Source organism: Chrysochloris asiatica, unplaced genomic scaffold (genome assembly GCF_000296735.1).
Source record: "Chrysochloris asiatica unplaced genomic scaffold, ChrAsi1.0 scaffold00021, whole genome shotgun sequence".
Taxonomy (NCBI): Eukaryota; Metazoa; Chordata; class Mammalia; order Afrosoricida; family Chrysochloridae; genus Chrysochloris; species Chrysochloris asiatica.
This window is the reverse complement of record NW_006408539.1, coordinates 6,248,680-6,264,484: the sequence shown is the minus strand read 5'-3', so window position 1 is coordinate 6,264,484 and position 15,805 is coordinate 6,248,680. Positions and strand designations below refer to the sequence as shown.

General features: G+C 41.3%; 1 protein-coding gene across 1 annotated transcript in view; it reads left to right on the top strand.

Moving 5' to 3' along the window:
* The window catches only part of MBD2 (methyl-CpG binding domain protein 2), a 75,003-nt gene extending 65,897 nt beyond the window's left edge, over positions 1-9,106 (top strand). The window contains exons 6-8 of the mRNA XM_006837562.1: positions 268-445; positions 4,969-5,107; positions 8,625-9,106. Coding sequence (XP_006837625.1) covers positions 268-445; positions 4,969-5,095 — 305 coding nt within the window. The 3' untranslated portion in view covers positions 5,096-5,107; positions 8,625-9,106. The remainder of the gene's footprint in view (positions 1-267; positions 446-4,968; positions 5,108-8,624) is intronic.
* The last annotated feature ends 6,699 nt before the right edge of the window (positions 9,107-15,805 follow it).

The window sequence follows — 15,805 nt, the reverse complement described above, 5'->3', positions numbered from 1 at the left end:
GATGGTATTCTGTTAAATTATGTTAAGGTTTTATGAACGTGTTCAGTGATGTCATTACTATTGTTTGCTGTTTACTCTTTGGTATATAGTAACTAGTGAGCACATACGATGGTATTTATTCTTTGTTGATTTGACTTGTTTGTCAGTTTTTAACTTCAATGTATGGTTCCACATGAATGGAAACATCTCAGTTGTATTAGGTTGTATTCGCTGTGTTCAGGGTTTCAATAGATTTCCTTTGATTCGTGTGCCCGTTTCTAATTGCAGGAGTTGGTCCTGGTAGTAATGATGAGACCCTTTTATCGGCTGTTGCCAGCGCTTTGCACACAAGTTCCGCACCAATTACGGGGCAAGTCTCTGCTGCTGTGGAAAAGAACCCCGCTGTTTGGCTTAACACATCTCAACCCCTCTGCAAAGCTTTCATTGTCACAGATGAAGACATTAGGTAAGGCAGTTTAATGTAACTTGGAAAATTTAGTTCTTACATTTGGATATGTTTTATACTACACATTAGGTTTAGCCAGGATCAACCAGAAAGCTGTACTGTTTTAAAACACAGCTTTCATGAAAAACACGGAAGGTGATATAAGGCCTTTAGAACAAATGCTTGATTGGACATGTGGACATTCTGTATAACAGGGGCCTTATCCGGATCATGTCCCCAAGACAGGCACCAGGTCAACTGGACTCTGTGTGCACTCTTTTTTTTTTTTTGCAGTGTGTTTTGCCATCTGGGATTCTGATTTTTGGCTCTTAAATCCTTTCACCATGCCTTTGTGTGAGTGTTCCTGCATTTGTTTGTCTGAAAACCAGTGTAAAGCGGATCATAGTTATGCTGCCTTAAGCTCAGTTACCTCTTCAGTTGATTTATCTTGGTTATGTTTGCCTCACTTACACTCAAGTTAGAGATTCATTTATCTTTACCTTGTTCCAAGCAACACAGTAAAACAAGATGAAATGCAAACAGAGATGATGGACAAAGGATTAGGCGCTAGAACAGATCTAGGGATGAGGAGAGGATGAAAGCTATGACTCTTAGCAACTTTTACTCTTTCTGAGGTTGGGCCACAGGTTAGGTTTTTAGCAGCAAATAGAAAATCACCCAAAACCCTTGCTCAAGAGAAGCACAACTATCCCAGAAGAGAAGGCCAGATATAAATCCTTATAGAGTGTTTTGTTTTGTTTTTCCTTCCCCTTGTAGAGTTATTAAGGAGCTCTGGTAGTGTAGTGGGTTGCTAACCTCAAGGTCAGCAGTTTAATACTACTACAGTTCCGCGGGAGAAAGATGAGGCTTTCTGCTTCTGAAAGATTTACAGTCTTGGAAACTATATACAGGGTCACTGTGAGTCGGAACTGACTCCACGGCACATAACAACCAGCACCATAGAGTTTTTGAACCTTAGTATCATTAGTCTATAGTGATCCTGGAGTATACTGTATTTTCTTTAAAAGAAGAAAAGAAAAAAAGATGACAGTTATTGGAGTCCTGGTGTGGCTCCATAGAATAAACACTGAACTTCAAGGTTAGTTTGAGCTGCAAGATCAGTGGTTCAAACCCACCAGCTGCTCCTTGGAAACCCTATACAGGGTCCTTATGAACCGGAACCAACTCAATGGCACTTAACAACACCACCAACAACCGCATCCCTGGGAGATACTGTGGGTCTGGTTCCAAACATCTGCATTAAAGCAAGTACGTTAATAAAGTGCTTCACATGAATTCTTGTGATTTCCCAATGCATATCCAAGTTAGGTTTATGCTGTACTGTAGTGTATGAAATGTGCAATAATAGCATTATGAGAAAGTTTGAAATATTATGAGAATTACAGAAATGTTACGCAGACATGAAGGGAGCACATGCTGTTGGAAATGATCCCTGTAGACTTGTTTGATGCAGGGCAGCCACACCCTCAGTGTGTAGAAAACCCAGTGTTTACAAAGTGCAATAATGTGAAGTGCAATAAGTTGAGGCGTCCATGCATTTCTGTCCTTTGAATAGAAATCGGAGTTTTTACTGAAGAATTATCCCTAGACAAAACCAGCAGGTGACAATTTTGAAGCAGGTCATCTAAAATATATTTTATGTTTGTATATTTTATTCTAAATCCATAAAAAGTTGGCATGAAAAATGCATGGGTCTAGCTGAGGCTCTTGTTGGACAACCTTTGAAAAATATTTCCTTTAATAAAGATAAAATGGAGTCCTGGTGTGGTGCTGCAGGATAAAGCACTGGACCGCAAGGTCAGTTTGAACCACAAGGTCGGTGGTTCAAACCCACCAGCCGCTTCTCGGAAACCCTGTACAAGGCTTCTATGGGTTGGAACTAACTCAACAGCACTTAGCAACAACAACATAAAGATAAAATGGTTCAAAGTTGTATCATGTGCCTCATTGCATGGAATTTATGATCAGCTTTAATTAAGAAAAATAAAATGTAAAATCAACCAGAGAATCAGTTTTCTCTTTGGGTTGTGCTTACCATTGAGAAAGAATTAAGAGAAGGACCAGTCCTTTTCCATCTTGGGCGAGTAACTCAGGGATTCCCACCAGTTCTTTTGGGTACTGAGGGAGGTCCTGTGAACGCCTAGAACTGCAACACCACATCTTGTGATACAAAAGAAGCTTTCTCAAAGACAGCTCTGGATGATTTCGTTTTAGGGTAAACCTGTCTAACACATTGGTTCTTTGATTTAATTATCATAAAAAGAAATTACTAAGCAAACGTTTCTTGGTGAATTAGTTCAAAATGCAATGATGCTCAGAGAATCATTACTCTTTTTCTCAGCTCATAACCAATATTCTGTTTATTTAATAGATATTTTTCATCATATTTGATTCTATTTTTCTTATGGGTGTATTTATTTTTCTAATACCATGTAAGAAATTCTGAAAAACTATAACAACAAAAAAAAAACTCAGCAGTTTCCAACAACACCCATTTTTAGATCACAGTCCTGTAGGTCAGAAGGCCTGCATGGTGTGAGTGGGCTCTTTGAAGTCAGAATGTTGACTGGACCTGGGATTCCCATTTCTTTCTGGAGCTGGGATTCCCATTCAGGGTCATGAGAATTCAGTTCCCTGTGCTTGTAGGACTGAGGTCTTTGTCCTCTTGATGGCTCCCAGGTGGAGGAAACCCTCAACAACTTGGCTAGCTGTGGCTACTTGCCCCGTGACCCTTTCTTGATGCCTTCTTACGAATCTCTGTTACCTGTGCCATCAGAATAATCTTTCTTTTCATTAATTCAAGATCAGTTGATTGGTGACCTAATCTCGGAATGATGTCATCATACACACAGGTTCTGCTTACCCTTTAGGAGCGGCTATGGTTAGCGTAGTGGTTACGAATCGGGCTGAGAACTGCAAGGTCAGCAGTTCGAAACTACCAGCTGTTCTGTGGGAGAAAGATGAGGCTTTCTGCTCCCGTAAAGATTTATAGCCTCAGAAACCCTGTACAGGGTCGCTATGGGTCGGAACTGACTCCACAGCACTTAACAACAGCAACATGATATAAGAAATATATTCCAGGGGAGAAAATCTTGGGGGCTTAGACTATTTCTTACCACAATGGGCAAATTCTCTAATTTTAGCTCTCATAAATGTGGAAAGCAATGTTCAAGATACAAGAATATCAATAGCAATTGCTAGATTTCAAGATACATTTCTCCAACCCAAGGGTTCATTTCCTTTATTTTTTCTATCTTATTAATGGGATGAGTCTCAGTCAGCCGAGCAGATGCTAGTTCTCTGTGCCCGGTGTGAGGGAATGTCACTAGGCCGATGCTATTTGTCATAGCTTTGAGATTCTGAGCTGAAGGCAAGACTAACTGTGTAAGAAATAAATAAACAAATGCTTTCTTCTTGATCCTGCTCTGTTACATGAGAATGTGTGGAGCTCCAGTTCCTTCTGATAGGGTTGAGGTATTTAAAGGCTAAGATGTCACTTTGAGGACTAAGGGACACCTGACCCAACAATGGCATTTTCCATCACCTCACATGCATAAGAAAGCTGGATAATGAATAAGGAAGCCAGAAGAAGCATTGATGCCTTTAAATTATGGTGTCAGCAAAGAACATTGAGTATATCATTGACTGCCAGAAGAACAAACAAATTTGTCTTGGAAGAAGTGTCGGAAGAAGAATACTACTTAGACGTGAGGACGATGAGATTCGTCTCACGTATTTTAGACATATTAGCAGGAGGGACCAGTTCCTGGAGAGAGGACATGTTGTTTGGTAAAGTAGAGGGTAGAGGGTCAGCTGAGAAGAGGAAGCCCCTCAGTGAGATGGGTTGGCACATGGCTGCTACAATAGGCTCCCAACAGAGCAAAGCTTATGAGGAGGGCACAGGACTGGGTGGGTCTTGGTTCCTTCATGAGGACATGTTGTTTGCAGACCTGGGACCCACGGAGAGAGCTCTGTGTGGCTTTCCCCTAACACAGCCAGAGAATGCCAAACCACACTCCAGCATACTCTGTTTGCTTTTCCCTGACTTTCTCAGTGCTTTCGTTGTACCAATCTCACGCCCTTTTATTTTTCATTCTAACCCTGCTTCCCAGTTACTTCTAATTATCCTTTCTAGGAGTAACCAAAACATCTTGGACTTGAAAGTCTTGAAGTGGAGGAAACGGTCACTGACATAAGTCTCTTCCTACCAGTATTTGCTGGGAGATGAAGGGATAACTGCTTGTCTGAGTCTCCTGCTTTTTGGGTTCTATAATCTCACAAAATCAAGTCACACTCCTGTGTAAAATAAAATCAACTCCTGTGTGACTTGATTTTATCAGATTGTAGAATGTAGAAGCCACCTTAGGAAGGTCTGAGAAGTGTGGGGGTTTTTTTTTTCTTTTCTTTTCTTCAGGTTTTGAAACGACATTTAATAACTTCTGAAGTAAAGATAGAACATTAGCAGTGGCTTCATATTTTCCATACTTGTCAACTTTTTACTGTCTTTTTCTGTTTTTAAAAAGGAAACAGGAAGAGCGAGTACAACAAGTTCGTAAGAAATTGGAAGAAGCGCTGATGGCAGATATCTTGTCACGAGCGGCTGATACAGAAGAGATGGATCTGGAAATGGACGGTGGAGATGAAGCATAAGAATATGATCAGGTAAACTAAAACCAAAGGAGCTCTGGTAGCATGGTGGTTATGAATCGGGCTGCTAACCTCAAGTTTGGCAGTTTGAAACTACCAGCCGTTCAGTGGGAGAATGATGAGGCTTTCTGCTCCCGTAAAGATTTACAGCCTCAGAAACCCTGTGCAGGGTCACTATGAGTCGGAACTGACTACATGGTACATAACAACAACAACAACAAAAAACTAAAACCAAGGGAGAGAGGGAGGGAGACAATTGCAACTTAAGATGTTTTCTTTTCTTGTTACTGTCTCTTTGTGAGGGGGCTTCAAAAGTTCATGTAAAACATTCTCTTCTTCTGTTGGAAGAAAAGCACTGTGCCAGGTAGGGAGAGATGGCCACCTTCATCACCCAGACTGTCCGTCTTGAGCACGTCCTTCCTCTGAACGGGGCTGTAATCTCTCCACCATTAGCTTCCTGTGGTATGCTGTTCTTTCTCGGAAATGATGGCTTCAGAGTAGGGAAAGTCCTTTGCTTTGGAGAGGTTCTCTTTAACGCAGCCTTGTTGCAGGGAGAACCAGAAGGATGGAATAGAAGTACTATAGATAACTTCCCTTAGAAAGCATTGCTTGACCTAACCAGTTTTTAAGTTTATCCTAAAAAAAATATATATATCATAAACCAGCCTTGTTGCATTTGGGGATGTAATCCCTTTAGACAATAACACTCAAATCCCCAAGGGCTCTTGCTTCCCAATTTGTACCCTGCATGGTTGTGGCAAGCATTTGTTTGACTTTCTGCCTTCCATAAGCGGATCATTCATCTTTCCCTTTGAAGCTAAAGCTGAGAAGGAGGCACAGAAGAAAGGAAAGAGAAAAAAGAAAGAGATTGAGAGAGACACACACAAAAAGAGAATTCCAGTCTGTGTTCTCTGAGAAGCCTGTCTCTCTGGTGCCCTTCGTCCTGGTTCCCTGTGTTTCCAGCACTCACTGAAGTTACTGTGCAGGGATAGCAAGTGTGATAAGTGCTGTAAGGGGGAGTAAAGGTGCAGGGGACTGAAGGGGGCTTAAGAGGCCAATGAAAACCCCTCTGAGGGTGTGACTTTTACATGGAGCCTTGAAATGTAAATAGGGATGAGTCAGGGAAAGCTTGGGTAAAAAGTGTTTCATCAGAAGTAACAGTGTGGCACAAGTTGATATCTTCAAGGGGCTGAGAAAAGAGCAAATTGGTTAGACTGTAGTAAGAGGGGGATGTTTGGGAGGGGAGTCTAACCTTGCAGGGCCTGTGGGTCACTGCTTAGGACAAATGAGCTTTGTCATTAAAACCAGCGGGCACCTAGGAAAAGGTTGCTGCAGGGGAAACACAAAACCCAAAGGATTAGAGGCAGGAAAGCTTGGAAGAGGTTGTTGTGGTAGACCAATAAGAGATAATGGTGACTCACAGGGTGCTGGCAGATTTCCAGGAGGTAGAAAAATGGGGAAAAGGAAGATTTGAGAGAAGAAAGATTTGGATGTAGAATCAACTTGACAAGCTAACTGGAAATGAAAGTAACAGAGGGACAGGAATGCCTGCAGGTGCTGTGTGCTAAGCTGGGAAGACTGGCCAGGGATAGATTGGGCTAGGGCTGCAGGGAGGAAGAGTGTGACTGTGAACACACCCTTTTCTGTCTGCGAGTGTCCTTTGCCAGCTCAGGGAGTGGCTCCCACCACAGTGATGCAGAAAGCAGGAAATCAGTGTCATGTTCGGCATTGACGTGCTCGGAGACAGCAGCACTGGCTGATCACACAGAGAGAGGCATGTAAATCTAGGTCAGTGCGGCTGTCATGCTTTCTGTTTGAGCATGGGAAGATGGTGTGTTGACAGTTTCAGTTTTGTTCCGCACTCTGACAAGGCTGTGATTTTTTTTGGGGGGGGGGGGGCTTTGATGAATATACTTGTTGTTATGTAAATGTCATCCTGTCAATTCCTATTCATAGCCGCCCTGTATAGGCTTCCAAAGAGTGACTGGTAGGTTCGAACTGCTGACTTTGTGCTTAGCAGTCCAGTGCTGATCCTACAGTGCCAATGTGTAAAGCCTTTCAAAGAAAAGTCTGAAGCTTTTGGAGACTTTTGTTTTGTTTTTTAAACTAGAATCAACTCTTAGAAAACCCTCCCCTTCTTATCTTTTTGCCCTCTCTCAGACCATTTTCCTAAAACAATTGAGATGATCAAGGTCATTAATAAGGTTTTACTAGAACTGGACTCAGACCCACTATGTGTTTTAGGGTCTGAGGACTTTGCATTTAGGAAAACTGACAAAGGCTCACTGTTCTGCATAGATGTTGGTAATGGTAGTAACAGAGTAGTATTTGGAGATTAACTGTGATTAATCTTTTTTTTTTTTTTTAATAGCCATTCTTCAGCTATATTGAATATGGGGAGACTCTATTAAGTATGATGCACAAATTTGAGAATCACCTTAGATTTGGAGGCTGTAGACAATTTAGAAATTCTTTGTAATGATAAAAGTCACGTTTCTTTCCCTCAATCACTCACTTTAGCCCCATATACCCTGAAAGTGTTAAAACAAACTAGAACACGGCCACATGACTTAATTAGATGGTCATGCTGTTGTTGTTAAGTGTCGTGGAGTAGGTTCCAACTCATAGTGGCCCTGTTTAGGGTTTCTAAGGAACGGCGGGGGAGTTTAAACCTTGCAGTTCAAACCAACCTTGTGGGTTGAGTGCCTGTCATACAGCAGCAAGCGCTACACAAGGACTGGAAAGTAGCTTATTGGGGAAGGGTGGGCTGTTGCCAAGTTCTCATCTCTGGGAGAGATGGAAACTGAGTCTTCATGTTACTGTTTTGTTCTATCTGGCCACTTCATCACACTCCTTCTAATGCCACCTATTAGCAGGGTGTGCTTAAGAAACATAATAACTGTGAGATTTACTGTGTTCCTCAGAGAAGTACCCTGGTTCTCTGACAGACATTTTAGGAATGACTGCAAGAAGCTAACTGAAAAGACAGAGATGTTCAGATGCTGAGCTATGGATGGGATATAGTCCTGAATGCACAGATAATGTAATTGATAATTGCTCTGTACCATGTGGTCCAGGTTAAATATCTGTCTTCTATAAATGTTCTGAAATAAAATAAACATCTGTGAAGTAAAATAAAACACTGTGAACAGAAACTTTTCTAAATTTTTAAAAAATATGCTTGGATTTGGCTGTATCAGTTAGCTTTTTTTCATTTGTATGTCTTTTACTTTCTCTTTCAGTGTTGATGTAAGTTCATTGTAGATAGAAAATATCTGTACAAGCATAGAAAGGAATACATAAATGCTAATTAACGATTGCCATAGGAATAAAACACTTGAAACAATGAAGGGTCATATATTAAGTGACCCTGGTCCAAACTGTTGCAAAGACTGCCAATTGTAGGCTTTAGAGAGCATATGGTTTTGAGTGAAATTTAGTCTCAAATACCTTTTCCAAGTCTTGCAGACCTCTTCCCAGAGAAATCATTAACTTACTTAAGCTATATTTGTGTTTGTTTGTTTCATTACAGGTAACTTTCGACCGACTTTCCCCAAGAGCAAATTCCTAGAAATTCAACAAAAAATGTTTCCACTGGGTTTTTTTCTGTAAGAAAAAATGAACCCAAACATATAGAGCTTTTTCATAGCACTAACCAATGCCTTTTTAGATGTATTTTTGATGTATATATCTACAATTAAAAAAAAAAAAGAAATGATGTTTATTTTGAGTCCAAGGACTTAAAAGTAGTCTTTTTTAATATCAAGCAGGACCCTCCCAATGAAGCTGGGCTTTGGATGCTAGGTGCAATTCCGCCGGAGACGCAGCACTTACATGAAATCATTGTGCCCCACGGTTTTAATATGAGTGGATCAGAAGTACCAAATAAATCTGCCCAGGAAAGATTGTTATGACGTCACTGTATATAAACAGATTTTTATACTTCTATTGAACGAGGACACCTGTACATTCTTCCATCATCACTGTAAAGACAAATAAATGATTATATTCACAGACGGACTGGGATTCTTTCTGTTAAGAGCAAACGCAATAAATAGCACCCCACCCCTCTTAGAATTCCTCATTTACATTCAGTTTGGTTCCTTGGGCCTTAGGTACGAAGTTGAGGAAAGCGTTCAGACTTTTGCTCTATGAGAATTAGGCTGCTTTCCCCAGTATCTCTCAGCTGTCATCCACTATGTGCTTCTGAAAGTTCTAGCAACATTTTTCTTTGCTTGGGCAGGTACACAAGTACCTCTCAGATGCTACTAGAAATTCGTGTTTGTTGTTTTCCCCCAGAACAGTTTGCACTTTCTAATGGTGACTTGGTGGCACAAGCATTACACACTCACCTGATAGCCAAAAAGTTGTGGGAGAGAAAATGCCAAACGTGGAAATCTGCTTCTGTAAAGGTTGATGGTCTTAGAAAGCATCCTCTGTCCTGTAGGGTCGCTGTGAGTCACAATTGACTCATCAGCATTGAATTTGGGATTAATGTTCTCTAGCGCTGTGGGATAAAGCACTGGACTGCAAAGTCTGTTTGAACCACAGGGTTGGCAGTTCAAATTCACCAGTTGCTCCTTGGAAACCCTATACATGGTCACTGTGAGTGGGAATTGATTTAACAGCACTTAACAACAACAACAACAAAGCATGTTGAGATAACAGGTCAAAGTCAGACTCTCTGCCCCAGAAAGAGGTGGCCTCTAATCCCAGTTTTCTGGTGAATCAACTTCTCATACTTTACCAGTCGGTACCTGAGTACCTACCTGGTCTCCAAAGTAGTAACTTTTTTTTTTTTTTCTTCCTGAAATTCAAGTGTAATTTCCATTACCGCTTAAATTCTTTGCTATTTAGTTACTAAAACTGCCATAACATTGTTAAATGAGTTTGTTTGTTTGATTTTAATCAAAACATATGTATATTAATCTGATGCCAAGGAAGGGAGGAGGTTGTTATAAGCAAATTCAAGCAAATGTCAACTAGAGCACAAATAAGGTATTTTATATATATAGGAATTCTGAGTTCTTTTAAATATTAGACCCAGAAATGATGTGGCCAATTCCACATCGGTGTCACCTGCATATTTTATTGCCACTACCTCCAAAACCCTTCCAGTCCCCAAGGAAGGGAAGGAAGAGGGAGACAGTCAAAACTCTATGACTGGCGAGGTTGGGCTGCTATCTGTCTGCTTGTACCAAACTACATAAATAGCCCCTTCTTGGAATTCCTGATTTACATTCAACTTTGATCCCTGGAGGAGCCCTGATGGCATTTTATAATAAACACTGACTGCTAACCACAAGGTCTGCAGTTCAAACCCATGAGCCACTCTGGGAGAAAGAGGAGACTTTCTTCTGTAAAGATTTTCAGCCCGAAACCCTATACAGGGTCCCTATGAGTCAGAATTGACTTGATGATAAATGAATTTGGTTTTGGTTTGGTTTTATCGCTGGGCTGCAGGCCCCTGTCTTCCTTTGAGAGGTCCTGCTGGTGAATGCGAAGAGACCTTGCAGGCTCTGGGAGGATGATGGGAAGAGACACTCTTGGTGCCCATCAAACTGTCCCAATTGGGATGGATGGGGGGTTAGTATAATTATTTAGACTGGATATCCAAAGTTGTTTCTTATCCTCCCCAAGTTCATGAGTTAGGTTTAGGGGTTACTTCATCTTGGTGGCCATATATGGTTTTTACAAAGCAGTCCAACCAAGATATCCATACTGTTAGCTACAGCTTTTGTAAAAACAGAAACACAACATGCAAAACTTTTGTTTTGCTCCTAATATCCTTTACTCAGGTGGTGAACAAGGTATGAAAGGCATTACATGGTGTCCAACTGGAGACCACCCCACAAATCTAGAGTTCCTAGTATACTCTAGGACAACATGTCCCAAACGAAATGCATGTCTTATGCCCACAAATCTCACACTATCTCACATTCCCTGACTCAGGTAAAAACAAACCATGCTACCCAGCTGCCCAGAGGAGAAGTGATCCCAGGTGTTCCCTCCAGCATCCTATCATTCCTGTTAGAATGCTAACTGGTCTTCTTGCCAAGCGCTGTGTTCTCTGGTCTCACAACCAATACCCTCCAGCGAGCCTCATTTCCTCTCAGCTCTTGGAGTGGCCTCCTCAGGGGGGGAGGGTCCCCTTTTCTACCTGCCCACCACCCTCTTTCCTTTCACTTTTCCTCCATGGAGTTGTCAGAGTGATTCTCTACACAGACAAATGTCACCTTTTCATTATCCCGCCCCCAACCACTCCCTTACCTCGTGCAGTTCAGAATAACTTGTAAGAGCAAGCGCTTTAAAACTTGAAGAACCTGTGTTTGAATTCTTGCTTTGCCATTTGTGTGACTCATCAGGTTACTCAAAATCTTTGAGCCTGTTCCTTCTCAGTGAAATAGGAATTATAATACCTACCTCATAGAGCCGTTGTAAGGGTTCATGAGTTGCTTTCTCTGATGTCTTTAGCACACAGTGCCTGGGACATATTGAGTACTCACATTGTAGCATGCCATTGTCAAGTTGTACATCACTTCCAAGAGACATTTGCTGTTAACTCTAATTTCCCACCCCAACACTTACTTTCTGCCACATGACCCTATTTCCTTTGTAGCAATTTTCCAATAATCTGTATTTTCTTTGTTGACTTTTTGTCCATCTAACCATTAGAATGTAAGCTCCATAGGAGCAGGGATTATTTATTCCCTGTTATAGCCTCAGCACTTAGCCCAATACCTGGCACACCAGACACACTCAATATTTGTTAAATAAATGGAAAAAATGATCAAAAGGTTCCTCATGATCTGATACCTACCTATTTGGTCTCATTCTTCCACTATCCCCATTGTACTTTTGGCTCAAGAAAAATTGTACTACTTGTTCTAGGAAGTGCCCACTGGGGCCTCCATGTTTTTGCAAATGCTCTTTCCTTTGTCTGCTCGTCTACCTGGCAAATTCCTTATCATTGGTCAAGTCTCAGTTCAATGGCTACCTCCTCTGTGAAGCTGTCTCTGATTTCTCCAGGCAGATATCTATTTCTTCCTTACTGTAGGTTCAGATTGTACTCTGTAAATACCTCCATGGAAGCACTTTATTGTATTGTAAACTTTTTTTTTTTTTTTTTTTGCACGTCCATTTCTACTATTAGACTGTAAGCACCATGAAAGCAGAGATTTCATCTTCCCATCCTGATGTCCTCAGAACCTAGCACAGTGCCTGGCACATAATAGCTTGTCAGTAACTATTTGTCACATGACTTCCTGAAAGAACAGTCATGCAGTTGGAAAAATGTTGCAAGATGTAATATCAAGGAAGGGAGTCCCCTGGTGGCTTCCAGAAAAAAATCAAGAACTGGTAAGTACTGAAGGAAGATGCCCAAGCTACACTGAAGGCATTGACCAAAAAAAAAAAAAAAAAAAAAATGTTCTAGAGAGAAGATCTAGAAAGCATTATGTATTTTCTTTGGATATAAGATTATTTGTTTGAATTTAAATAACAGTAAACTGAATACAATAGAACTTCATAAAAATGACTGCAAAAGATATCAAAAAGCTTTGTGATCTCTCAAATGCTACAAAGTCCAAGATAAGTATTTGCACTATTAGTGTTTCCATAGTAATTGCTATGAGAAAATGTACAGCAATAAATGTTGAAGCTTTAACAACGTCTGTGTAAGTCATCTTCAATGACTTAATTCATGAAAGATGTCTCCGGCCTATTTCCCAGACACTGGGGCTTTAGACTGGGATGCAGGGTCCCCAAGGCTTCAGAGCTTCTGAAGTGACACTTCTCTCTCTCCTTTCTGCTGTCAGTCTGCTGATATGTACAGTAAACCAAAAGGACGAGCGGTACCACACAGTCAGGTGGAAACCATGCTGGCTCTCATTAGGCTCGACAGCTCCAAAACCTCCAGGTTTCTCTTCCTCTCGCCTTCATTTCTGGGATGTATATGGGACCACCACACAAAATCTTCAGTTACCTCTGAAGAGGAGGGTGGTTCACAGGGAGCATCAGTCGGTTACAACCTGAGGAGGTTGGGGATTGAGGTGGGATCAGAAGCAGGGTGCCACCAACCTGCACGTCTCAAAGGGACTTTGAACTTGAACATTTTAAGTTACACACTAACCTTCTCTATAAGGGCACAGGTAGGTTTCATGCAATCGTTGCATAATCAATTATATGACTTTTGTTTTTATGGTGAGAACGAGCATTTTCTCTATATATGTTGTTATTTTTAGATGCCATTGAGTCGGTTCCGACTCACAGGGACCCTTAATAGGGTTTCAATCCATCCCATTAGGGGTCATTTTTCATTGGCCTGCTAATTTACCAAGTATGATATCCTACTCAGGGTCCCTTATGATAATATGTCCACAATATTGAGGTGAAATCATGCCTTCCTGGCTTCTAGAGGAGCTTGAACTGCTGACCTTGCAGGTCAAACTGACCTTGCAGTCCAGCTTGTTAACCCACAGCATCACACCAGAACTCTCTCTCTCTCCACACACATACACACAAACATATGTGTATATATATATATACATTGGAGTCCTGGTGTGGTATTGTGGGTTAGTGTGCTGAACTACGAAGTCGCTTTGAAGTGTAAGGTCGGCGGTTCAAGCTCACCAGCTGTTCCTCGGAAACCCTATACAGTGCTACTATGGCTCAAAACTGACTCGACAGCACTTAACAACAACAACAATATACATATACATTTGTAATTTTTACAGCACATTCTTCCATTAACATCTATCTTGTTTGAATTTTAACCCACATATGAGAGGGTTTCAAAAAGTTCTTGAAAAAATGGACTGAAAAGATAATGGAATTTTTCCACAAACTTTTTGAAGGTCTCTCGTCTGTCTAGCAGTAATGAAGGCTGGAGTATCACACATTATTATTATCTCCATTGAAGAGTTGAGGACGTATAAGAACCTGGCACGTTGAACAACTTAGCCAATCTAGTAAGGCACAGAGGGGAATTTGAACGTGGAGGTCTGCGTCGAGGTCTGGTGTGTTTTTGAGAACGCTATGCAAACTCTGGTAGCGTAGTGGTTACGAATCAGGCTGTCAGCAGTTCGAAACTATCAGCGGTTCTGCGGGAGAAAGATGAGGCGTTCTGCTCCTGTAAAGATTTACAGCCTCGGAAACCCTGTGCAGGGTTGCTATGAGTCGGAACTGACTCCACGGCACTTAACAACAACAACAACGTGCAAACTCAACCCTTTCTCTTACTCAGGTCTCAAGCTGCCTTTCTAAGTGCAACTTGATAAAGAGTTTGGTTTCTCAAGTGTAGTGTGCCTGTGGTCTGACGGCTTACATAGGGCAGAGTGGTTCTTCAGAGGAAACCTGGTTTTTTCATGTGTGGATAGTCAAAGCTCTACTAAAGAGAAATCTTTAGTAGGATTATTTATCTTCTATAGGAGGTAGGAACAGGAGCAGCTCCTTAATCATAGACTGTTGGGAATTATTTTTATTTGGGGACTAGCAATTCCTTTCTGCTGCACTTCTTTTCAGCCTTTGACTTAAGAACTTGAGGCTCCAAGAAGTCTTGGCAGCAAGATTTGACTATTCCTTACACCCCAGGGTCTTCAAAGTGGGGTACATGCATCTCAGGGGATGTGTAAAAGTATTCAGGGAGGAGGAAATGGTGGATCTTTTAATATTGGTTTTTCATTGTCTCTGGGATTTTAATGGTTGAGTGTTTTATTATGAGACAGCTTCAAAAAGTTCATGGAAATGTGGAATTAAAGATAATGGATTTTTTTCCACAAACATTTTGAAGCCCCCTTGTATGTACATAATATATGAATAGAGCCATTTATGTATATAGGAGTCCTAGTGCGGTGCTATAGGATAAACACTGGACTGTTAACTGCAAGGTAGACAGTTGAAACCCCCAACTGCACCTCGGAAACCCTATAGAGGGTCGCTTTAAGTCAGAAGAGACTCAATGGCACCTAACAAAAACAACCTGTATAAAATCTATCAGTTCTTAGGTGCCTTCAGTTCCTACTCATAATGACCCTATGTATGCACAACAGAATGAAGCATCACCCAGTCCAGCACCATCTTCACAACTGGTACACCTGCAGCTGTGTCAATCCATCCCATTAGGGGTCTTTTTTTCATTGACCCTCCACTTTACCAGGTATGACGTCCTTCTCCAGGGTCCCTTCTGATAATATGTGCAAAGTGTGTGAGGTGAAATCTTGCCATCCTGGCTTCTAAGGAGCATTCTGGTTGTACTTCTCCCAACACAGATTTCTTTGTTCTTCTGGCAATCCATGATATTTTCATTATTATTCTCCAACACCGTAATTCAGATGCACCAACTCTTCTACAGTCTTCCTTATTCTTTGTCCAACTTTCACATGAATATGAAGCAATTGAAAATACCATGGGATGTGTCAGACGTACCTTAGTCCTCAAACTGGTGTCTTTGCTCTTGAATACTTTAAAGAGGTCTTTTGCAGCAGATTTGCCTAATGTAACATGCCATTCCACCAGTTGTCTGTAGCAGAGAAACACTGTCAGATATATAGTGCCAGAAAATGAGCCCCTCAGGATGGAAGGCACTCAAAATGCAACTGGTGAAGAGCTGCCTCCTCAAATGAGAGTTGATCGTGATGACGTGAATGGAGTAAAGCCGGTGGGAGTAAAGCCTGCGGGACCTTCATTTGCTGATGGAGCACAACTCAAAATGAA